The sequence below is a fragment of the Theropithecus gelada genome, chromosome 20 (genome assembly GCF_003255815.1).
Source record: "Theropithecus gelada isolate Dixy chromosome 20, Tgel_1.0, whole genome shotgun sequence".
NCBI classification, from domain to species: Eukaryota; Metazoa; Chordata; class Mammalia; order Primates; family Cercopithecidae; genus Theropithecus; species Theropithecus gelada.
In genome coordinates, this window is record NC_037688.1 from 60644105 (window position 1) to 60668730 (window position 24626).

The 24626-nt window shown below is 42.3% G+C and overlaps 1 protein-coding gene across 2 annotated transcripts in view; it reads right to left on the reverse strand.

Annotated features, from left to right (window-relative positions):
• Positions 1 to 1312: 1312 nt before the first annotated feature.
• Positions 1313 to 24626, reverse strand: part of DCTN5 (dynactin subunit 5) — a 29212-nt gene continuing 5898 nt past the window's right edge. The window contains exons 3-6 of one of the 2 annotated variants that reach the window (XM_025371263.1): positions 12178 to 12296; positions 9625 to 9736; positions 5144 to 5246; positions 1313 to 3834 (exon numbers count right to left, since the gene is read on the reverse strand). In XM_025371263.1, coding sequence (XP_025227048.1) covers positions 3737 to 3834; positions 5144 to 5246; positions 9625 to 9736; positions 12178 to 12296 — 432 coding nt within the window. In that variant the 3' untranslated portion in view covers positions 1313 to 3736. Of the gene's footprint in view, positions 3865 to 5143; positions 5247 to 9624; positions 9737 to 12177; positions 12297 to 24626 lie in introns of both variants that reach the window. The other variant, XM_025371264.1, reaches the window with a different exon arrangement.

Below are 24626 nucleotides of genomic sequence, written 5' to 3' on the forward strand. Positions count from 1 at the left end.
GAAACCTGAGGTTCCACAAAGTAAGATAACTTGCTCAAAGTCACAAGGCTAGCCAATGGCAGGCTGGGATTTGATCAGCCCAACTCTAGCACTCATGCTCCTCACCACTATAATGGCTCTCAAAATGGGCCCCTCAGACCCTCTCTGTATTTTGATTCTTTGGCTTTCTCCCTCACTAAGCTGTGAGATCCCTATGGGCAAGAACTGGCTCCATCTCAGTCTCCACTGTATCCCCAGGACCTAGGCAGTGCTTGGCACCTAGTAGTGGCTTGGAGAGCATTTGTTAAATGAATAAATGAGTGATGGTGTCTCTTTTCTCTGTACAGGAAATGGTGAGGGGCCTACCTTCTTACCCCTAAATGCCAGCAAGCACATATTCTACTAAAAGCACAAGCCCATTGCTGGGGGGCTCTAGAAGGGTTTCAGTTATCATGTACTTAGGGGAACTGTAGAAGCTGGCAAGACATTTTGCTGAGACCGGTTCTGAAAAAAACAGGTCTTTGGACATGCTGTCCCAACACTGCCAGTATCATTTCAGGGGCCTTGCAGCTCCATAGAAGACCCCAGGAGACCAGTCAGCTGGATTTGACTACCTATAGTCACCATCCAGGTTGTCAGATGCCAATTTTTTTCAGGAGAATAGCTGAGGCTAGCCAGAATGTGGCTGGGCAGCACCCTCTAGGCTCTCACTGGATAGAACAGGATACGGAGAAAGGTCCCCTAGCCACCAAGACCTCTTCCTTATAGCTGAGAAACTTCCAAGGATATGTTAACTAGGAACAATGTTTGTCTGATTAATTTCAAGTCTGCCAGATGGGTGAGTGACTAAGAAAGGAACTGTGGCCTCAGATCCTGAGTGAACTGGTTCATGCAGAAGTGACTAATACAGAAGCCACCACCAACCCCAAACAACCACAAGGGTTCTGTGCAGCCATGTAAAACAGAATCAGTCAACAGGAGGCTCACAGGACAATCATTCACCTTTGTTCCCTGCACCAGGGGTCCTGCAATCTGAGACTTATCTGGAGCTGGAGTAAGGTCTGAGGCATGCTGGTGGGGTATGTGAGGGTGGGGGGTGAGGGTGGTCGCATCCAGGCAATCATTCTATTAAGGATGTGCCAGATGACCCACAGACTCAGGCCTGACTCCTCAGGAGCTCACAGCTAGTGGGGGTTCAGACAAGAACACAGGTACATAACTAAAACTCTATTGATAAGGGCCCCTCGGTAAGGTGCTATGGGCATCATAAGGAAGCAGTTCCATGGCCCAGTCAGCTCATCTGGAGGAAAAAAATAAAATAAAAAGGAAGCAGTTCCAGACAGAAGACCATCTCCAAATGGTTCTTTATTGAACACCCACTTTGGCCAGGCAGTATTCTCCCCCTGCCCTCTAATCCAGGCTCAGGTACCCCCAGTGGAGTATCCTCAGAAGGTACCTCCCAAGACCAGGAGTAATGAGAGACTGGGCAGAGGGTTAAGGGACAGCAGGGAGAGGGAGGAAAATGAAGACACCAGGGAAAGAGGAGAGGCCTGAACTGGACAGCTGATGCTTTTTCCTGACCAGCACCCATTCGTCCCTTCTTCAGGTAATATCATCTGCCACAACCACCAGCACCAACTCTCAGTCTCTGTGGGTACATGCCAGGCCTGTCCATTTGGTGTATTCCATCTTCCTGGCTACAATGATGACTTGAGGCTGGATATTTTCCTCATCTGGACCAATGAGAACCAAATCCAGCAGTTCTGTCAGCAAAGGGGAGCTCTTTTTATCAAAAACTGGTGCTGTGGGGCCGGCCACACTGTGAAGCCCGAGAATAAAGCCAACTCAAATGAAAGCAGAGCTGAGAGCCAAAGAGACAGATCCCAGTTTGGAGTCCTGGGATGCAGCCTGAAGCCCAATCTAGCCCATCCTTTTCAGCTATATGAGCCATAAATTCTTTCTGCCCCAAGTGAACTGGAAAGAGTCCCAACCAAGGTCCTTCCCATCTGGCTGTTCTGGAAGTATTCTGAGGATAAGGAGATTTTCTTCTCTAGGGTTATAAAAGTAATTATGTGGTGACAGGCTGTTCCTAGGTCCCTGGGGTGAGAGCCACCATGGAGACAGAGTCCAGCTCGCCTTTCCTAGGATACACACTCACTACTGTCAACACATCTTCGAATACATCAGCACATAATTATAAACTCCTATTGTTTGTAGTAGCTATTGTTTTCGTCTTCCCACCATTTTGTTTTGGATGAAGAAAAGGTCATGACCCAGACTGGATTAATCATGTGGCCAAACACGCATGGCCATAGTGACTGACCCAAGAGGACATGGAACTCACAACAAACTATTGAGAACTTTGGGAATTTCCAAATTAGAACTGGAAGGGAAGAAACCTTTCATTCAGGGCCCCCAAGCTGGGAGGATGCAGGTCTGGAGCTGTCAGCTGTCATGGCCCTAAATGCATGGAGAAGCTATTTATTTTGGTGGTTTTAATGTATAAACATTTAAAAAATGACAAACTAGAAAGGAATTCTAGATGGAACTAGTGGCAATGATTACATACAGCTATTCTGTTTTGCAACCCCCACAATTGGATATTAGGTCAGGATAGCTCTTGCTAAATTCTAACCTTCAAGACTGAACTGTTCTGCCCTATTCACTTATGGATCAGAGCATTAAGCAAAGACAACCTGCTTAGCCTCTAACTTCTAAATCTTCTTTCTAAGCTAAGAGGTCAGGGCAGAACCAGGAAAGATTGTGCTATCTGGTCAGAAGGAGATGGTAAGAACAGCCCTAGCAACTTCATTTACTCCTGGGGCTCTGTGCCCACAATCTGATTTTACGAGCCCTTCATGTATATATGCGAATGGACTCTGAGTACAGACATTTTGGTGTGAATTGTGGAGTTTATGGCAAATACAGGGTAGGTTGAATGGTTCTAGGCCAGGGAGCAAGAGTTCACAAATGCGGTGTCTTCAATGAAATAAGGTAAGTACCTTGAGGCACGGAGTAACTGCCTGACTAATGCATTCACATGAGAGACTCAAATCTAACACTTGGCAAAATTACAATCTGGGATGCTGAGGTCCCCACTTTTAGTGAAAGCCAAAGGCCCCAGGTCATAATGCTAAAAAGTCTTTTACTAACTACCCTAGGACAGCTAAGGTCCTAGGAAAGAGAGAAACACTAATCACCCCTACCCTCAAGTTTTAAGAGCCTACAGGAATCTGGGCTCTGAAAAGTCACAAACACCTTTCCCAGGATTATGAACAATTGCCAACAACTGGCCAAATGTGTTAGCAGCAGAAAAGCTGGGCATTACCTGTGTGAGAGGCTCTCAGCATGGGTAGTGTATGGCCATGAGCAGCACACCAGCTACACAGCCTCCACACTGGAAGGGTGCTGCTGCTCTGCAGGTCCGTTTCAGGCAGGATCCAGCCATCCACAGGACCAAGGGGCTGGAGCGTTGGGAACAGATGATTCTGTGTTCCACAGATAATGGTACAAAGTGACTGTTCACAGATAAGGTGTAAGCACAGCATTTGAAGACAACTCCTCCAGATAGTCTGTCTGTTAGTAAATTCTTAAGAGGTTAGAGCCTTGAGGATTGAGAAATTCTAAAGAAATTTTTTAAAAGGAGGAGGGTGGTAGATGTCAAACACAAGAGAGTTTTTTCTAGGTGCTGACTGGCTCACTTTGTCCTCAGGTTCATCTTAGAGCTCAAGCAGATTCAAGACATGAGGCAGAGATGCTAGACTTGTGTCAGCGGCAAAAACTTCTGGTAGTAGCTCTTGGTGACGTCAATCATCAGCTCCTGAGTGCACTCTGGGAGCTCCCCTGAGAAGAGTCCTGGGGAAAGAAAGACCCAGCTCTAACAAGCTTAAAGAAGTTACAAGAGATTAAGATATTTCTCTGGCAATATCCCTCTCACTTCAATCAGATGCATGTCTGACAATCACTTAAACAATTGCTGGGGCTGTTCTGGTCCAGCGCTTGCTAAGAACAGCTAAACTTTTTCACAGCAGGACCCCAATATGGAGAAATTACTAAACAAAAGTCTTTCCTTCCTCCTCTGCAAAAGCAGAGATGCATGACACGGTAGAATGGCCAAATGCCTCCCCAAAGAATCTGAATGATGATTCTGTTCATCTTAGAAATTCAGATTCAATGATCTGAGAAATGAGATTTATTTTTTAATTGGAAAAATAATTAAACCACCCAGTGGTAGGTATCATATACTGTCAAATCTCTCTGTTCATATCATTTTCCATCTGTGAATTTATGACATGCTTCTGTATATGCTACATGATTTCAGCTGTGTAAAACAACATGGAGAAGAAGATACTGTCTTGGGGTAGGGCTAAGGCAATGTGAGGTTTTCTTCTTCCTTCTGCTTTTCAGTGTTTTCCAAGTTTTCTGAGAGAAGTATGTATCACTTTTGTTTCCTCACGTTTTATAATTTGGAACTCCAGGCTCCTGATGGGCTTTACTTGTGAGTATTCTATCAGCCAAGGTCTGGAGATAATGTATTAATATTTGCCCCTCTCAGGTATCCTCAAGGTATTGCTGGTCTTAGACCATGTTTTATACTAACTTTTCAGTCTGGGAATTCCTGGGCCATGTGGAATGTATAAATTAAACTCATGACCAATGTGAGGGTAAGCCCAGCATTAAAATTCTCTAGACAGACTTTTTCTACCCAGAGCCCAGGCCAGGCAAGAAATGCTTTTCTGTACATTCCCTGTGTTGGCAGCAGGTTTGTTTTACATCGACTTTTCCTTGAGAGGGAATCCTTTAAAGAGTTATCTGAGGATCTCTCTGTCATGTGTGGATCCAAAGCTTTATTTCTGTCCTGACATGAGTATCACCCCTAAAACCACTCTATGATGAAGACAGCATTAACCCATGCAATCTCACAGCCTGGGCTTAGTTTCCTCTTTGTGTTTGGCCCTTCATAATTTCCTTATTTGCTGGTGAACCTAATTATGCATTTAAACAGTTTAAATGTTAGGTAGCATTTCCAGGTACTTTGTACAGGTGAATTTCTAAGTTAGCTCTATCAACATATTGCCAGAGATAGGAATTGTATGCATTACTCTTGTGATGGAAAATATAATTGAGTTTTAGGAAGTTAAAATAAATCAACACGCAAGGTTACCTGGGCAGCCTGAGAAGACAGTGAATGGTGGGACCACAGTTTCTGGAGGTAATACCGTGTTGTCAAGAATTTTGCAGCAGTCTTTCAACACACATCGGCGCCCCTGAAATTAAAATCTTGTTAATAGGAAATGGATCAGGAAATGGGAGTAAAATTTGTCTAGTCTACTGTGTGAAAGGCTCCTTTCTATTTTCCCCATTCATGATATCATGTAATAGTCAGGGACAGTGACAAGAGGCTTGGTTGCAATTTCCTGCTTCAGGTGGTACCTGACGAGGAGGAGGCAGCAAGGTTGTGACAGTGTGTGTTTGTGTACATTTGCGGGGGAAGGCTGTATGCTAGAGACAGGACAAAATGTCATGGCATTACAGACTGAATTTCAGTCTTCCGTGAGCTCTGTTGAATTTTCCCTTTGATTTAGTGGACGTTTGTGCTTTTGCTTGTCCAGCATCCATTCCCCTTTCTTCTGGTAACAGAACCTGTATTTTCCTTGGTAACCCTCCCATCCCCATCTCATCCATGTGCTTCACCCCACAGCCCACACACCAAACCCCAAGCCTGGACATAATAACAGGTGTTGGGGATCAGCATATGACCCCAATTAGTCTGATGGACCCCAACCTCAGGGTTTTTGCTAGGACTGCTGGGGAAAGCAGCACTTCCCACTGGGGTTTCCAGAGGACAGGCTGGAAGACTGGAATAGGCATCTTATTTCCATGAAGGAAGAACCTGTCTGAGAGTGAACCTCCCAGAGGAAAGCAGCACAGAGATGGAGACTAACTCTTACAACATGGGCTGAAGCCCTGGAGCCATTTGGCCATGACATTAGGATCTACTCCTGTAGTCTTAGTTTACATTCACCACCCATTCCACTCTGCACCCACCAGCTTAAGGTTGGTTGGTTGGTTTGCTCCTTTGTCGATTCAAACTGGAAAAATCCTGACAAATTCATTTGGATATGAAACTATTAGTTCACTTGTTCTCCCACAGGTGAGTGATAGTCATGTGGATGTTTGAACCTCATCCCAGACTTTAACCACTGTCACCACTTTTCAATTCTGCCATGATCCACTGCATTTGGAGAGCAAGAAATAAGGTCTGAGAGACTCATCTGTTTCATGGGCTAAGGGAAAAGTAGGGCTTCTGTGTACAGTTTACAGCTGTACCTCAGACTCCTTGCTGAGGAAATGAAAGTTTTGGTCATTTTTGACTGCATTTACATCAGGACCTGTTAGTTCACTGGTATCCTGGCTAGACAATCAGAAAATATACCTGACTGAGAGTGTGGAAATCTTTACAAATACCAGGACAATGCTAACCAGTCCAGATATCAGATTTTAGCAAAGAACATGAAGAAGACACTTTGATTTGGTTGTGTTTAAATTTTTCCCCACTATTAAACACTTAAATCATATGTTTTTCTAGGAAAAGGTAGATTGCTAAATGAACTTCTTATGAAAGCATGTGAATTTCCCAAGTGGCTCTGAATTTCCCAAGTGGCTGATCTCTCTCCAGCGAGGTAGATAACAGCCCTGACAATACTTGACAACATCTTTAGCTCAAAAGCACATTATGACTATAGTTCTTCATTCTTCCTTGTAAAGTCCTCTTCCATGGGTTACCTGCTAGTGGCAATTTCAAAAATATGGCAACTAACTATCTTCCCTGGTGACCTCAAATTAACATAAACCCAAAGAATTCCTGTCATGACTAAGCTCCTACTAACTCAGATTAAGTTCATGAGGCACTGAGTAAAAGGACACCCAACGGGCTACGTGAGGCATGATATAGTCCCATGGAGGGATCCACACACAAAGGGCCCTGGAAAAGAAGACTAGTTGATGGGATATTTTCACTGTGTATACCAGCCACCATGCAGCCTGAAGGCACCTGCTCTGTCCACTGGTTGGCCATTTTGCCCACTTAAGAGAAATAATGCTTAACTGGGTTTCAGAAGCTGTCTGGGTAAACTGATCAATCAAATTAAACATTCAAAATGTAGGTATTTCTTAGGAATAAATGCACTGGCAATAGCTGAGGAAGTAAAAGCTGAAACCACTTTTTTTGGGGGGTGGTGGTGGGGGGATGGAGTCTCACTCTGTTGCCCAGACTGGAGTGCAGTGGCATGATCTTGGCTCACTGCAACCTCCACCTCCTGGGTTCAAGCAATTCTAGTGTCTCAGCCTCCCAAGTAGCTGGGATTACAGGCACGCGCCACCACGGCTAATTTTTTTGTATTTTTAGTAGAGACAGGGTTTCACCATGTTGGCCAGGCTGGTCTTGAACTCCTGGCCTCAAGTGATCCTCCTGCCTCGGCCTCCCCAAGTGCTGGGATTACAGGCATGAGCCACTGCGCCCGGCCTGAAACTACTTCTTTATTCTTTAGAGAGTTTTCCAAGGAGTTAACAACTGCAGCCATGCTGCTAATACTACAGCTACCTATATATCCTGTGCAAGAAAGTTAGCATCTTGGAGCCTTGGTTTCCTCATCTGTGAAACAGAATGGAAAACCAATCTGCAGGGGGGTTGTCATAGAGAGAATAAATGTAAAACTCATAGTACAGCAACAGTGCCTATAAATATTGCTTGTTAAGCTTTTCCTTCAGGCATCTGGGCAATTCTGATGAACACCTCCATCTTCACATATCCAAACGGAAGTTAAGACCACTACATGGGATGTTATAGGAAGGATCTATGTGTCATGGGGACAGCTGGACTAAAAGAGTTACTTCCAGTGTTGAAGTTCTAGAATTCTAAAAGAATCTCTCCTGAGATTGAGTATTTGTCAAGGCTCAGCAAGTACTGCCAATATGGAACAATGACTATTATCATGAAGTGATGTATTAAAAAGTGGCATAAAAACAAGAGCACCTGACAGCAGGATTAGAATTTCTTAAGCACTGGGAATAGAACTTGGATTTAACCTTTCAGACATTTTGCTCTGAGAATAAACGACAGGGTTATACGACTAGGCTACTGCGGTAATATCTTCACTTTGCTAAGGAAAATATCAGAAAACCCCAGCTGGAAGGCTAGTTTTTGCCAAGCAATTAGGGTGAGGGAAGAGGATGAACTTTACTAACTTTCCCCTTGTCCCAAAGACTTTCTGTTCACCTTTGCTGTACCCTCATAGTTCCTGGAATGTGAACTGTTTGGTTTCTGCAAGTTTTTTGATATTTCAGGGTCTGAGTCTTATCCAGGGCAGAGAGCTGGCTCCATATTAATGGGAATGGTCATTAAAGAAACAGAGTCTTGGCTTTTCCTAGAGTCTAGTCTGGAATACAAATCTAAAATGCAGAAAACATTTTCCCTACACATGCTTCTCATAAATTCCATCTGAAATCAAGCTCATCATCTAAGAAATCACAGGAAATCCAACTTGTTAAGCCTTGGTTGGGTTAAATCAACCTATTCCTAGACTCCAGTGGACCAGGGTCCGACAGATTCTGCTGAGCAAGGGGCCCGCTTGCACCCTGAATTACACGTAAATGCCTTTTGATGACTCGAACCCTTCCTTACGCATGCGAATCCCTTTCCTGAAATGCTTGTCCTCCCCCAATTTCAACTCAGCCTTCAGATTTCCTTACTCCCATTAGACTGTAAGCTCCATGAAGTAAGGCAACAAGTAGGCCATATAGCAGCATAGCTAATAATCACATTGCCTGGGTTTAAATCCCAGGTCTACTGCTTTCTAGCCCTATCAAATCCCTTAACTTTTGTTTTTTTTAAAAAAGAAAGAATCTTGCTTTGTTGCCCAGGCTGGTCTTGAACTCCTGGGGTCAAGGGATCCTCCTGCCTTGGCCTCCCAAAGTGCTGGGATTACAGATGACAGTCATCACACCTGGCCCCAAATCCCTTAATATTTAAGGTCATCAGTCTTCTCATCTGCAAATAGGGATAACACGTAACACCTTTGAATGGTTGTGAGGATTAAATGAAATCATCCAAGGAAAGCGTTTAACATTACATAGAGGAGGCTTGATAAACGCTTGCCAGTATTAATGTCTAGAAAATATTCCAAATCTTTTTATTCATATATTATTTTTAAGACAGTGTCTCGCTTTGTTGCCCAGACTGGAAAGCAGTGGTGCAATCTTGGCTCTTTGCAACCTCCGCCTCCTGGGTTCAAGTGATTTTCCTGCCTCAGCCTCCCGAGTAGCTGGGACTACAGGCATGCACCACCATGCCCAGCTAATTTTTGTATTTTTCTAGAGACAGGGTTTTACCATGTTGGCCAGACTGGTCTCAAACTCGTGACCTCAAGTGATCCACCCACGTCAACCTCCCAAAAAGCTGGAATTACAGGCATGAGCCACTATGCCCGGCTGAAAAAAATTCCATATCTGTCAAGAAAAATCCAACTATGGGAAGACGAAACCACTGCTACCCTGCTTGGTCACAGAAACAGGGTCCCACTGATGTGAGGGATAGGAGCTGGAGGGAAAGTGAGGCTGCTTTGCCAGCCAAGTCATCATACTCACAATCACACAGTTCTTCCCAACATGAACGTAGGAACCAATCTGAGCTGCGTTGACCACACAATCTTCCTCAATAAAGACATGGTCCCCAATATGTAAAGGAAAAAATGCAACACTAGAAGAGGAAAAGAAGATGAACAAAGAAAGGTCAAGATGATGTACTTTGGGTCAAGGTTTATAGAACTACAGATCACAATCTGAACTTTATCATCTTAGCAAGACTGTCCCCAGCAAGGAAAGAAACCTCAGGCTAGAAAAATCATACAATATTGAAGAAAATGAACGTGATTACTAGTTCAAAATTGCAATAGTACACCAAAGAAATATGCAAGGAAAAACTAAGGCAGGAGGGGCAAGATCTTCAAAGCTAAAAGAGCAGGTACCAAATAAAAATCAATGAACGTTTGTTCATTCCCACTTCCTTTGAAAATACTCACAGATCACATTTTTACTAACGTGCCCTATAATGTTCCAGGGAATTGACATTAGGATCATGAGTTATAATTTCCACATTCAGCATTCTAAAAATTTATTCAGTCACAGATTTCAGTGAGTGCCTACTATGTGCCAGACTCAATGCTAGAAATCAGGGCTACAACCATGACAAAAGAGATAGAACCCTGTCCACGAGCAGCTTACAATCAAGAAAAGAGATTAAATAGTAAGTAGTGACAACTATGATAAGGGATACAGAAACACAATATCAAGTTATGACCACATATAACAAGGAAAAACTTAATTGACTTTGAGTAGGAGTCAGCAGGCTTTCTCCAGATATCTGACATCATTCCCATCCCATTCTCTAGGGTTCCTCAAATGTCACTGACAGTGGTTCTGTGATCACATTTATACGTAATTTCTATACCTTGGGATGTAAAATATTTGGACTGGAATGAATATGAAGTGCTAGATGCTCATTAATTCCTTCCAATTCTGTTCTATTTTGTTCAGAATATTTTTTCAGAGATGATACCTGTCCTCTATGAACTTATAATTTGTTTAAATCTTCCTTAACCATTACTATTTTTGGTCTGTACCTCCTGTGCAGCAATGCATTCCTTGATCTCATCACGGTCTGTAGCAGTACTGACAGTTCTTTAATTTTTAAATTTAAGATTCCAAGTTTGATAGTATTATCTGATTCTGGTATGAAATGCAGGTAGAAAAAAATCCACATTCAGCTTCTATTCACGTTTTGCTATTTACACTTTCATATTTCTGCATTTCTCACATGTACTATTCCTACTTACACATCCCTTCATTCAGCAATAAAACCCTTGTTCACTCCTGGTGCTTTTCCTGTGCCATATCCAACCCAATAATGCTGTTAATCAACATCTCTAGTTGTGTTTCAGTCACACCGTAAGTTTCCCCCTAATAGCCTTCAAAGCTAATCATGTGAATTTTTTATAATGATTCCCTGATCCAGTTCTTGTATGTCATGGAAAGCCTAGAATCCAATATCATTACTGGACATGTGGGATTATTTCTGCATGATACACTTCTAGGTATTATCATTAGTTTGCGTTAATTGCTCCCTTTTCTCTTCCTTCCTAACCATGTTCATACCTCTGTGACAGGTGTATCACACCATATAGTAGCTGTCACATGTCACTATCTGATTATGTTAATTGTTTCTACAACTAGACTTTGGGAACTTTGAGGCAGGAATCTTATTTTATCTATCTTTATATATTCTCAGCTTATAACCTAGCTGCGGGCATGAAGAAGGTACTCAATAAATGCTTGCTGACTTATTGGATGAAATGCAGATGGGTGCCAGGAGGGCAATTAGCCAAGGAGGAGAGAGGTAAAGAGGCAAAGAGAATACTTTTAGCACCATATCAGCTATGGTGGTCAGTTTGCCTGCTCTGTCCATGGCCTTTCTTGGATAGTCTTTATTCCCACTGAAGGATCAGTGGACCTGACTTGACTCTGCCCTTTGGGTCAAAGCTGTTCAGATCATGGATACTTAAGGTGAGCCAATCAGATTCTCTCTCTCAGGAGTTTGGAAATGACACATAAGGTCTCTAGTTGGTGTCTGCTGGAAGCCTAAATGGAGAAATGATATAAATTAGAATGTGAGTCAGCAAGGTAGTCTCCATGAACAAATGGGGCAGGTATCTGTGAGAGAGAAAAGGGAAGTAGAAATGCAGAGAGAAGGGCAGTATAGAAGAAAAAATACAATCTCAGATACAGAGAGGGATAGGTAGACAAAACTGTCTTGATTCCAGCTAGCTGTCCAATTCCAGGTTCCGGTCCCTTGTGAGGCCTGGCTTGCTCCTTTTCCTGCTCTTAGGTTCCATTATATATGCCAGTCTGTTTGATCAGAAACCCCTTGCTTTTGCTAGTGTATAAGTAGATTCTGTTTGTGGCAACCAATCATCAACCAGACTGAGACAACCACCAGCAGAATTGTGTTCATTATGGTGAACTCTTACTTAGTGCTTCAAACAACAGGATGGACCTAGTCATTATACCACAACTCAACACATGGACCATACCACCAGTGGCAGCTTCTTGCCCAAGACTTGAACAAGTAATTAAATTACATACCCTTTGCTGAATTTCTTGAATGGTGGCCTTATGACACTACGACTTTTTACAACACAATGACGTCCAACTCTTACGTTTGCCAGATCCCCTCGGATAATACAGTCATTCATCACAATGGTCTGTAAGACAAAGCAAATTTTAAAAAATTAGCAACATAGTCTAAGACGTAACAAAAAAGAGTAGATAACGAGATACTGATTCTGAGTTATGTTACAATCCACTCTGACAGAACGTTACAAATGTTCTGCCAAAAGGAGTAACTTGTAAGGTAAAAAGAGAACTGCCTTCATGACAGTGACTGCAGTTAGCGATGCTCCTAGTAAATCATAAGCTTTGCCCTTAATCCCCCACGAATAGAACTCACTGAATGAGCACTTAGTGAGAACACCTAAAGCAGATCTGGCTTATGTGTCTCTTTAGATTCACTCAGGTAGGTCCTTGTGCCTCCGAAGCCTTGGCTGCTTGCTTATCAAGAGTTCTGGCTGCTCTACCTTTGTCTTCTTTCTTAACAGTACTACCTCCAGCTCCATGCTCCCAGAGGTGGACCCAATGGAGTTCTGGTTCATCTTCCAACCTCTGAACTCAGATTCTAAGTGCTACATTGCAGCAGAGTGTAAGATGTGGCTTCCCCAGAAGTTGCTGAGAGGGGCTGAGTAACACAACCTGTAAGTCTGGGAGGATTAATGCCTTATACTTGGTAAAGAGTAGGCACCCTCAAAATGTCTGCTGAATAAATAAATGGGGTTAAAAAGTGAATATGCTGGAGTTGTAACTGGAAAAAGTAAGCAAGGGACATGCAAGTAGATTATGAGGAATTATGTATGCTAAGCACAGAAGCTTAGGCATTTTTCCTAGAGGATATAAAGAGTCAACAAAATATTTTATTTCATTAAAAATTTTTTTCTGGCCAGGTGTGGTAGCTTACACCTGTAATCCCAACACTTTGGGAAGCTGAAGCAGGCAGATCACCTGAGGTCAGGAGTTCGAGACCAGCCTGGCCAACATGGTGAAACTCCATCTCTACTAAAAATACAAAAATTAGCCAGACATGGTGGCAGGTACCTGCAGTAATCCCAGCTACTTGGGAGGCTAAGGCATGAGAATCGCTTGAACCTGGGAGGCAGGGGTTGCAGTGAGCCAAGATCATGCTATTGCACTCCAGCCTGTGCAAAAAGAGTGAGATTTTGCCTCAAAAAAAAAAAATTTTTTTTTTTAAGACACAGGGTCTCACTCTATTGCCCAGGCTGCAGTGTAGTGGCACAATCATAGCTCACTGCAACCTTGAGCTGCTGGGCTCAAGGGATCCTCCCGCCTAAGCCTTCTGAGCAGCTGGTACTACAGGTGTATGCCACCACATCCCACTAATTTTTAAATGTTTTGTAGAGATGGGAGTCTCGCTATGTTGCCCACACTGGTCTTGAACCCCTAGGCTCATGCAATCAATCCTCCAACTCTGGTCTCCCAAAGTGCTGGGATTGCAGGCATTAGACACTGCACTTGGCCCCAGTATTTTAAACAGAGGATTAACATACGTAAATTTCCATATTATTACTACTACTGTGGAAGCACCCTGGCATCTGCATGGGGGATGCAGGTGAGAGACTTGAGGAAAACTGACCCTTTAGATGACTACAATGGATCAAGGTAAAAATAGATAATTAGTCTTTTTTTTTTTTTGAGATGGAGTCTTGCTCTGTCACTCAGGCTGGAGTGCAGTGGCGTGATCTTGGGTCACTGCAACCCCACCTCCCAGGTTCAAGCAATTCTCCTGCCTCAGCCTCCCCAGTAGCTGGAATTACAGGCATCCACCACCACGCCTGGCTCATTTTTATATTTTTAGTAGAGACAGGGTTTCACCATGTTGGCTAGGCTGGTCTTGAACTCCTGACCTCAAGTAATCCTCCCAAAGTGCTGGCATTATAGGCATGAGCCACTGCACCCAGCCTATAATGGATCTTATCTAAAGCAATAACTATACATATAGAAAGAAAAAATAAATCGTAAAAATATATAAATTAATAATAAAAGTAAATTAATCTGATTAAGCCTCTAGATTTAACGACCAATTTCAAGGAAGGAGGGAGATAAGGACCTTATTAGGCAACTCCATATAGACATAATCAGCCAAATTCAGCAGCTGGAGAATTCAACTGGACAGTGATCCAGTTTCTGCAACATATAAATGGCATGGAAAGACAAAAGGGTTGGGAAAAGAGAACTGTTACAGATTAAAAGAGACTTAAGAGACATATCAACCAAATACAATGTGTGCAGCATCATGTTTGGATTCTGCTTTGAACAAACCAACTGGAAAAAGATATCCTGAGATACTGGGAAGACTGAATACGGACTGAGGATTAGATGATATTAAGGAAGTACTGGAGTTTTTATAATATTAACATGATAACAGTGATACTCTACTCATTTTTGTTTGTTTATGGAGACAGGGTCTTGCTCTGTCACTCAGGTTGGAGTGCAGTGGCCTGATTATAGTTCACTGTAACCTTGAACTCCTGGGCTCAAGAGATCCTTCTGTCTCAGCCTCCAAGTAGCTGGGACTACAGGTACATGCCACCAGATCTGGCTAATTTTTCTTTTCATTTTTTGTAGAGACATAGTCTTGCTATGTTGCCCAGGCTGGTCGCAAACGCCTGGCCTCAAGTAATTCTCTCACTTCAGCCTCCCAAGTGCTAGGATTGCAATTGTGAGCCACCATGCCCTATCTCTACCGAATTTTTAAGTCCTTAAGAATTAGTAAGACACATTGAAGTATTTGTGGGTGAAATAACATGACATTTGCAATTTGTTTTAAAATACTCCAGCCAGTGGCTCATGCCTGTAATTCTAGTACCTTGGGAGGCTGATGCAGGAGGACTGCTTGAGCACAAGAGGTCGAGACCAGCCTGGGCAACATGGCAAAACCCTATCTTTACAAAAAATATAAAAATTAGCCAGATGTGGTGGTGTACACCTGTAGTCCCAGCTACTCAGGAGTCTGAGATGGGGGGATTGTCTGAGCATGAGGAGGTTGAGGCTGCAGTGAGCTGAGATCACGCCACTGCACTCCCACCCGGGTGACAGAGTGAGACCCTGTCTCAAAAAAAAAAAAAAAAATTAAGCAGGGCATGGTGGCACGTGCCTATAGTCCCAGGTACACTGGAGGCTGAGGTGGGAGGATCACCAGGAATTCAAGGCTACAGTGAGCTATGATAGCGCCACTTGCTGCACTTCAGCCTGGGCAACAGAGTACAACTCTGTCTCAGAAAAAGAAAAAATAAATAAATAAGAATAAATAAAAAACTCTAGCCTTCCCTACCCCACCCTAGTCAAACTAGGACTGAGTTTACAGGGTGAGTTTAGAGATGAAGCAAAGATGTCAGAATACTGCTAATTATGGAAGCTGGTAAACGACTTTATGGGAATTCATTATATCCACTCTACTTTGGTACATGTCTTAAAAGTTCCATAATGATAATGTTTAGCTATAAAAAGAAAAAAATAATAATCTGCTACTATACACAACAAGATGGATACATCTCAAAAACATTACGCTGCGTGAAAAAAGCTTGACATAAAAGAGCATATGATTCTAACCCAGATATCCATTAATGGGTGAATGGATAAAGAAAATGTGGTATACACTGCTTCTTGGCCTTTTGGCTAAGATCAAGTGAAGAAAATGTAGTATATATACATAATGGAATATTATTCAGTCATAAAAAAGAATGAAATCCTGTCACTTGCAGCAACATGGATGGAACTGGAGGTTATTATATTAAATAAGTCAAGCACAGAAAGACAAATATCACATGTTCTCACTCATACGTGGGCACTAAAAAAGTAGATTTCAAGACAGAGAGTAGAATGGTGGTTACCAGAGGCCAAGAAAGGTAGCGGGAAGGAGGAGGGGTTGATTAATGGGTACAAATATACAGCTTGATAGATGAAATAAGAAATAAGACCTAGCATTTGATAGGTCAGTAGGTGACAATAGATTACAGTAATCTATTATATATTTCAAAATAGCTAGAAGGAAATATTTTTTTTTTAACTTTTAAGTTCAGGGGTACATATGCAGGTTTGTTAAATAGGTAAACTTGTGTCATGGAGGTTTGTTGTACATATTATTTCATCACCCAGGTATTAAGCCTAGTACCTATCAGTAATTTTTCCTGATCCTTTCCCTCCTGCACCCTCCCCACTCCCCGTTCCCATAGGCCCCAGTGTGTGTTGTTCCCCTCTATATGTCCATCATTTAGCCTCCAGTTCCATCCATATCCCTGCAAAAAACATGATCTCATTCTTTTTTATGGCTGCATTGTATTCCATGGTGTACGTACCACATTTTCTTTATCCAGTCTATCATTGATGAGCATTTAGGTTGATCCCATGTCTTTGCTATTGTGAATAGTGTTGCAATGATGAGCATTTAGGTTGATCCCATGTCTTTGCTATTGTGAATAGTGTTGCAATGAATATATATGTGTATATGTCTTTATAACAGAATGATTTATATTCCTTTGGGTATATAACCAGTAATGGGATTGCTGGGTCAAATGGTATTTCTGTCTTTAGGTCTCTGAGGAATCACCACACTGTCTTCCACAATGGTTACACTCCCACTAACAGTATGTAAACGCTTCTTTTTCTCCACAACCTTACCAGCATCTGTTATTTTTTGACTTTTTAACAACAGCTATTCTGACTGGTGTGAGATGGTAACTAGTGGTTTTGATTTGCACTTCTCTAATGATCAGTGATATTGAGCTTTTTGTCATGATTGTTGTATGTCTGCTTCTGAAAAGTGTCTGTTCATGTCCGTTGCCCACTTTTTAAATGGGATTGTTTTCTACTTGCAAATTTGTTTAATTCCTTTAGATGCTGGATATTAGACCTTTGTCAGATGCACAGTTTGCAAAAATTTTCTCCCATTCTGTAGGATGTCTGTTTACTCTGTTAATAGTTTCTTTTGCTGTGCAGAATCTCTTTAGTTTAATCAGATCTCATTTGTCAACTTTCGCTTTGTTGCAATCGCTTTTGGCATCTTCATCATGAAATCTCTGCCTGTGCCTATGTCCTGAATGGTACTGGATAGGTTGTCTTCCAGGATTTTTAGAGTTTTGGGTTTTAAATCTATCTTGAGTTGATTTTTGTATATGGTGTAAGGAAGGGGTCCAGTTTCAATTTTCTCCATATGGCTAGCCAGTTATCCAAGCACCATTTATTGAATAGGGAATCCTTTCCTCATTGCTTGTTTTTGGCAGGTTTGATGAAGACCAGATAGTTGTAGGTGTGTGGTCTTATTTCTGGGTTCTCTATTCTGTTCCATTGTTCTATGTGTCTGTTCTTGTACCAGCAACACGCTGTTTTGGTTACCATAGCCCTGTAGTACAGTTGGAAGTCAGGTAGCGTGATGCCTCCAACTTTGTTCTTTTTGCTCAAGATTGCCTTGGCTACCCTAGAGGGAAATAATTTTATTGTTTCTAGCATAAAGACAAATATTTAAGGTGATGAATATCCCAATTACACTGAGTTTTTATTTTTTTCATTTTTTGGGGGACAGGATCTCACTCTGCCGCCCAGGCTGGAGTACAGTGGTGCCATCATGGCTCACTGCAGCCTCGACCTCCCAGGCTTGAGTGATCCTCCCAGCTCAGCTTCCCAAGCAGCTGGGACCACAGGTGTACACCACCAAGCCCAGCTAATTTTTTTTATTTGTAGAGATGGGGGTCTCCCTATGTTGCCCAGGTTGGTTTTGAAATCCCGGGCTCAAGAGATCTTTCTACCATGGCCTCTGAAAGTGCTGGGATTACAGGTGTGGGCCACCACGTCTGACCAAAACTGATCGTATCTTTATAAATTTTATAAATGTATTATCATGTGCCCCCAAAATATGTACATCTATTATATATCCATAAAAAATTATTTTAAAAAAGGGCTTGTGATTCTAATTATATGAAACTTCAGAAAATGCAAAACTAATCTATATTAATTTTATATTGGTGGTTGCCTGGGGCAAGGGTACAAGGGTAGAGGATTGACTGCAAAGGGGCACAAGGAAACTAGAGTAATAGAAATGTATTCTATATCTTGATTGTAGTAATGGTTGCACAGATGTACCCATCAGTCAAAACTTGTCAAATTGCACACTCAAAATGGATACATTTATTGTATGCAAATTATACCTCAATAAAGATGATCGGTTTTAGTTCCATAATGAAATGTTTAAAAAGAAAAGAAAGAAGAGAATCTATATGACTTGGTGACTGTTTGGCTGTTGGGAGGTAAGACAAAGAGAATTTACAATAGGGTAAGCAATTATGAGGATTACCAATTAAATTTTGAAATGTTGAATTTGAGATAGCTATGGGATGATCAACAGGCAGTTGTAAATAAACGTCTGAGGTCAAGGACAGAAGGTCAGGCTAGGGAGGTAGGTGGGGGAACTCCTGACATATAGGTGAATTTAGATTTATCACTAGCCTGAACACCTAACTCTGAAGGACACCAAAAAAGAAACAGACTCATACCTGGAAAAGCTTACTAATCTCAACTGCATATGTACCGTCTACGAAACTTGTACTCATAAAAAAGAACTTCCACATCTGCTGCTGATTATGAACATTACAGTTCTTTTGGTTTTCTTTTTTAGTTTTATTTTTTGAGATGGAGTCTTACTTTGTTGCTCAGGCTGGGGCACAGTGGTGTGATCTCACCTCACTGCAACCTCTGCCTCCCAGGTTCAAGTGATTCTCCTGCCTCAGCCTCCTGAGTAGCTGGGATTATAGGCATGTGCCACCACACTCGGCGAATTTTTGTATTTTTAGTAGAGATGGGGTTTCACCATGTTGGCCAGGCTACTCTCAAACTCCTGACCTCAGGTAATCCGCCCGCCTTGGTCTCGCAAATTGCTGGGATTACAGGTATGAGCCACCATGCCCAGCCACTTTGGTTTTCTTTTTTTTTTTTTTTTTTTTGAGACGGAGTCTCGCTGTGTCTCCCAGGCTGGAGTGCAGTGGCGTGATCTCGGCTCACTGCAAGCTCCGCTTCCCGGGTTCACGCCATTCTCCCGCCTCAGCCTCCCAAGTAGCTGAGACTACAGGCGCCCGCCACCACGCCCAGCTAGTTTTTTGTATTTTTTTTAGTAGAGACGGGGTTTCACCGTGTTAGCCAGGATAGTCTCGATCTCCTGACCTCGTGATCCACCCGCCTCGGCCTCCCAAAGTGCTGGGATTACAGGCTTGAGCCACCGCGCCCGGCCCACTTTGGTTTTCAAAAGATGTATTCTTCAAGCTTAAAGAGATTATCTATTTCTAGTATGAACTCCCTTCATCTAAGAGTCTTAATTTACTTAAATTATTGTTTTCACTTTCATGTTTCCACCTACGATCAGAGAAAATGGTTTCCTTTTCTTTTGGAGGAAAACAGAATTCCAAGAGTTCTGGGTATTTGGTGATGGTGGTTGTTTTATTGTGTTTTAAATAAGTACAACAAGCTTAATGTGGAAATAAAGAACATCCACATAAGTCTGTTTGTCAGCCTAAACTATACACCAACTAAAGAAGCAAACACACACAAAGGAAGTAAATGGTATCGCAGGTGGTCAGAGAAATTTAGGAAGATGGACTCAAATCCTTTTCCTATTTCCTATTTCACAAGGAGTAGCGCTGAGGAAGAGAAGTCAGATTCAAAACAGAGGCAGTGGGGCGTTAAAATGAAAGAAGGTAGCTGTCCTTCAGAGAAGCAAATGAAAGGAGATAGCTGCCCTTCACAGAAGCTAAGCAAAGAGTTAACTGAACTCAACAATGGGCAAGGCACAAGTAGCAAAGTGGAGGTTGAAGGACTATACTTGCAAATCTGTATTGTTTGGCTCATGTGGCATTTTTATTATTTATTTATTTTAACTTTTTTTAGCTATCTTCTACAGGAAGGACATGTGGCATTTTAACAAATCATTTAAAATTAAACATTACTATTTGAGTAGTAGAACATCTTACATTTTAAAAATTGAGATTTCCAGTTGCTTTTGAAAAAGAATCAGAAGCTCTGGAAAGCTGATTGTTGCCACATGGGCCTGTATTCCCACACAGTAACAACCAGCTTGGGCTTAGATTGGTCACATTCTCCAGTTCACCAGGCCCCACCACTCCCTATTGTTCACACTCTTTCTATCCCTGCAGGCACTGTGACATCTGATTTATGGGCTCAGGAAAACAGAAATGACAAAGTTCTGAAAGAGAAGGGATAGAAATATAAATGGACTGTTCATAATAGCAAAAAACTAGAAACAAAATAACTTTCCACAAACAGGAGGGTGGATAAGTGGAACTGTACACAGCAGTGAAAATGCACATACTGGCCGGGCACAGTGGCTCACGCCTATAATCCCAGCACTTTGGGAGGCCAAGGTGGTCAGTCACCTGAGGTCAGGAGTTTGAGACCATCCTGGCCAACACGGTGAAACCCTGTCTCTACTAAAAACACACACACAAAAAAAGAAAAAAAAATTAGCTGATGATGTGGTGGCAGCCACCTGTAATCCCAGCTACCCAGGAGGCTGAGGCAGGAGAATCGCTTGAACTTGGGAGGTAGAGGTTGCAGTGAGTCAAGATCGTGCCATTGCACTCCAGCCTGGGCGATAAGAGCAAAACTACATCTAAAAAAAAAAGGAAAAAGGAAAAGAAAGAAAATGCACAGCCCACAATGAATCTTAGAAATAAAAGCTGAGTACTGCCCAAAGCAGTCTGCAGACTCAATGCATTCTTAACAAATAGAAAAAATATCTTCAAATTCACAAAGACTCTGAATAGCCAAAGTAATCCTGAACAAAAAGAACACAGCTGAAGGGGGTATCACACTGCCAGACTTACTGCGATGCTACAATAACCAAAATAGCATAATACTGGCATTAAAAAAAAGACACATAGGACAATGGAACAGAACAGAACCTAGAAATTAATCCACATATCTATAGCCACCTGATTTTTGACAAAGGTGACGAGAACATTCATCTGGAAAAGGACAGTCTCTTCAATAAATGGTGCTGGGAAAATAGCATATCCATAAGCAGAAGTAGACCCCACACCTGTCACCCTATACAAAAATCAACTCAAAATGAATTTTTTTTTCTTTTTTTTTTTTTTTTTTGAGACAGAGTCTCACTCTGTTGCCCAGGCTGGAGTGCAGTGACACCATCTCGACTCACTACAACCTCTGCCTCCTGGGTTCAAGTGATTCTCATGGCTCAGCCTCCTGAGTAGCTGGGATTACAAGCATGCACCACCACACACAGCTAATCTTTTTCTATTTTTAGTAAAGATGGGTTTCACCATGTTGGCCAGGCTGGTATTGAACTCCTGCCCTCAAGTGATCCGCCCGCCTCAGCCTCCCAAAGAGTTGGGATTATAGGTGTGAGCCACTGTGCCTGGTCTATAACTCAAAATGAATTGAAGATCTAAATGGAAGGCCTGGGACTATAAACTACTAGAAGAAAACATAGGGGAAATGCTTAAAGACACTGGTCTTGGAAAAGATGAATAAGACTTCAAAAGCAGAGACAACAAAAGCAAATAAATAAATGGGATTATATCAAACTAAAATGATCCTGCACAGCATAGGAAACAATCAACAGAATGAAAATATGGCAGAACATATCTTCAAACTACTCTTCAAAGACAGAATATCCAGAATATATTAATACAAGGAACTCAAACATCTCAACTGCAAAAAAACCCAAACAATCTGATTTTTAAATGGGCAAATGACTTGAATAGACATTTCTCAAAAGACAAACTAATGGCCAACAAATATATATTTTTAAATGTTCACTAAACATCACTAATCAGCCAGGCACAGTGGCTCACACCTTTAATCCCAGCAGTTTGGGAGGCTGAGGCAGGTGGATCACCTGAGGTCAGGAGTTCGAGGCCAGCCTGACTAATATGGTAAAACATCGTCTCTACTAAAAATACAAAAAAATTAGCCAGGCGTGGTGGTGTGCACCTGTAGTCCCAGCAACTCAGGAGGCTGAGACAGGAGAATTGCTTGAACCTGGCAGGCAGAGGTTGCAGTAAGCTGACATAAGGCCACTGCACTCTAGCATGGCAACGGAGCAGGACTCTGTCTGAAAAAACAAACAAACAAACAAACAAACAAAAAATCACTAATCATCAGGGAAAGGCAAATTAAGACCACAATGAGGTATCGTCTCACCGCAGTTAGGATGCTTATCATAAAGACAAAAAATATCAGATACTAGTGAGGATTTGGAGAAAAGTTAACTCTTATACACTGTTGGTGGGATGTAAACTAGTACAGCCACTATGGAGAACAGTATGAAGGTTCCTAAAAAACTACAAATACGGCCAGGTGTGGTGGCCCACACCTGTAATCCCAGCACTTTGGTAGAGGTCAGGAGTTCGAGACCAGCCTGACCAACATGGATAAACACCATCTCTATTAAACATACAAAAACTAGCCAGACATGGTGGTGTGCACCTGTAATCCCAGCTATTCAGGAGATTGAGGCATGAGAATCACTTCAACCAAGTACGTGGAGATTGCAGTGAGCTGAGATCACACCACTGTACTCTAGCCTGGGTGACAGTGAGATTGTCTCAAAAAAAAAAAGAAAAACAAAATTAGCCGGCAATGGTGGTGTATGCCCGTAGTACAAGCTACTTGGGAAGCTGAGGTGGGAGGTTCGCCTGAGCCTGGCCTGGAAGGTCAAGACTGCAGTGAGCTATGACTGTGCCACTGCACTCTAGCCTGGGCAACAAAGTGAGACCCTGTCTCAAAAAAAGTAACAAATAAACAAATAAATAAAATAAAGATTTTTAAAATCAAAATAAATCACAGGAAACCAAGTTAAACAATATATATTATTTAGGGATATGTGGAAAATTTGTTTAAATAATAAAGAATTTATAAGACGCAAAATCAGGACAGCAGTTTTCTCTTGGAGGGTGGCAAAAATAGGAATGGGGAGGAACATAAAAATAGTACTTATTGTACACCGATTATGTTCCAATTCTTCAGTTGGGTATAGGGTTCACTGGTGTTGATTTAATTTTATGCTTTATAACATATATGTCACATATATTCTTTTGTATACCCAAAATATTGCCAAAGTAAACATCTTTAAAAAGCAAAAGGCAGTCAGGCATGGTGGCTCATGCCTGTAATCCCAGCACTTTGGGAGGCTGAGGCGGGCAGATAACCTGAGGTCAGGAGTTCAAGACCAGCCTGGCCAATATGGTAAAACCCCGTCTCTACTAAAAATACAAAAATTAGCCGGGCATGGAGGTGCGCACCTGTAATCCCAGGTACTGGAGAGGCTGAGGCAGGACAATTGTTTGAACCTGGGAAGCAGAGGCTGCAGTGAGCCAAGATCCTGCCACTGCACTCCAGCCTGGGCAACAGGGCAATACTCTATCCACCCCCCCAACACCCCCCCCCCCAAAAAGCAAATAGCCCTCAATAGGCAAAACAATCTTATAAAAGTACAAACATGGAAGACTCATAATTCATGATTAAAAACTTATTACAGTAGGCCGAGCGCAGTGGTTCACACCTATAATCCCACTACTTTGGTAGGCCAAGGCGGGTGGATCACATGAGGTCAGGAGTTGGAGACCAGCCTGACCAAAACGGCAAAACCTGGTCTCTAGCATGGTGGCACGTGCCTGTAATCCCAGCTATTCAGGAGGCTGAGGCAAGAGAATCACTTGAACCTGAGAGACAGAAGTTGCAGTAAGCTGAGATCATGCCACTGCACTCCAGCCTGGGTGACAGAGCCAGACTCTGTCTCAAAAACAAAAACAAAAAAACAGAAAACTTATTACAAAGCTATAATAATCAAAACAGTGCAGTGTTCCATAAAGATAGTCATACAGACCAACCAAACAGAATTGAGAGTCCACAAATAAATCCATTCATCTATGACTAATTGATTTTCTAGAAGAGTGCCAAGACCATTCAACAGGGAAACAATAGTATTTTCAACAAACGGTGCCAGGATAACTGTATTTCTACATTCAAAAGAACTAAGTTAGACCCCTACCTCAAACCATAAAAAAAAATTAACTCAAGCCGGGTACAGTGGTTCATGCCTGTAATCCCGGCACTTTGGGAGGCCGAGGCTAGTAGATCACCTGAGGTCAGGAGTTTGAGACCAGCCTGACCAATACGGAGAAACCCCATCTCTACTAAAAATATAAAATTAGCCAGGTGTGGCCGGGCGCGGTGGCTCAAGCCTGTAATCCCAGCACTTTGGGAGGCCGAGACGGGCGGATCACGAGGTCAGGAGATCAAGACCATCCTGGCTAACACGGTGAAACCCCGTCTCTACTAAAAAAAATACAAAAAACTAGCCAGGCGAGGTGGTGGACGCCTGTAGTCCCAGCTACTTGGGAGGCTGAGGCAGGAGAATGGCGTGAACCCAGGAGGCG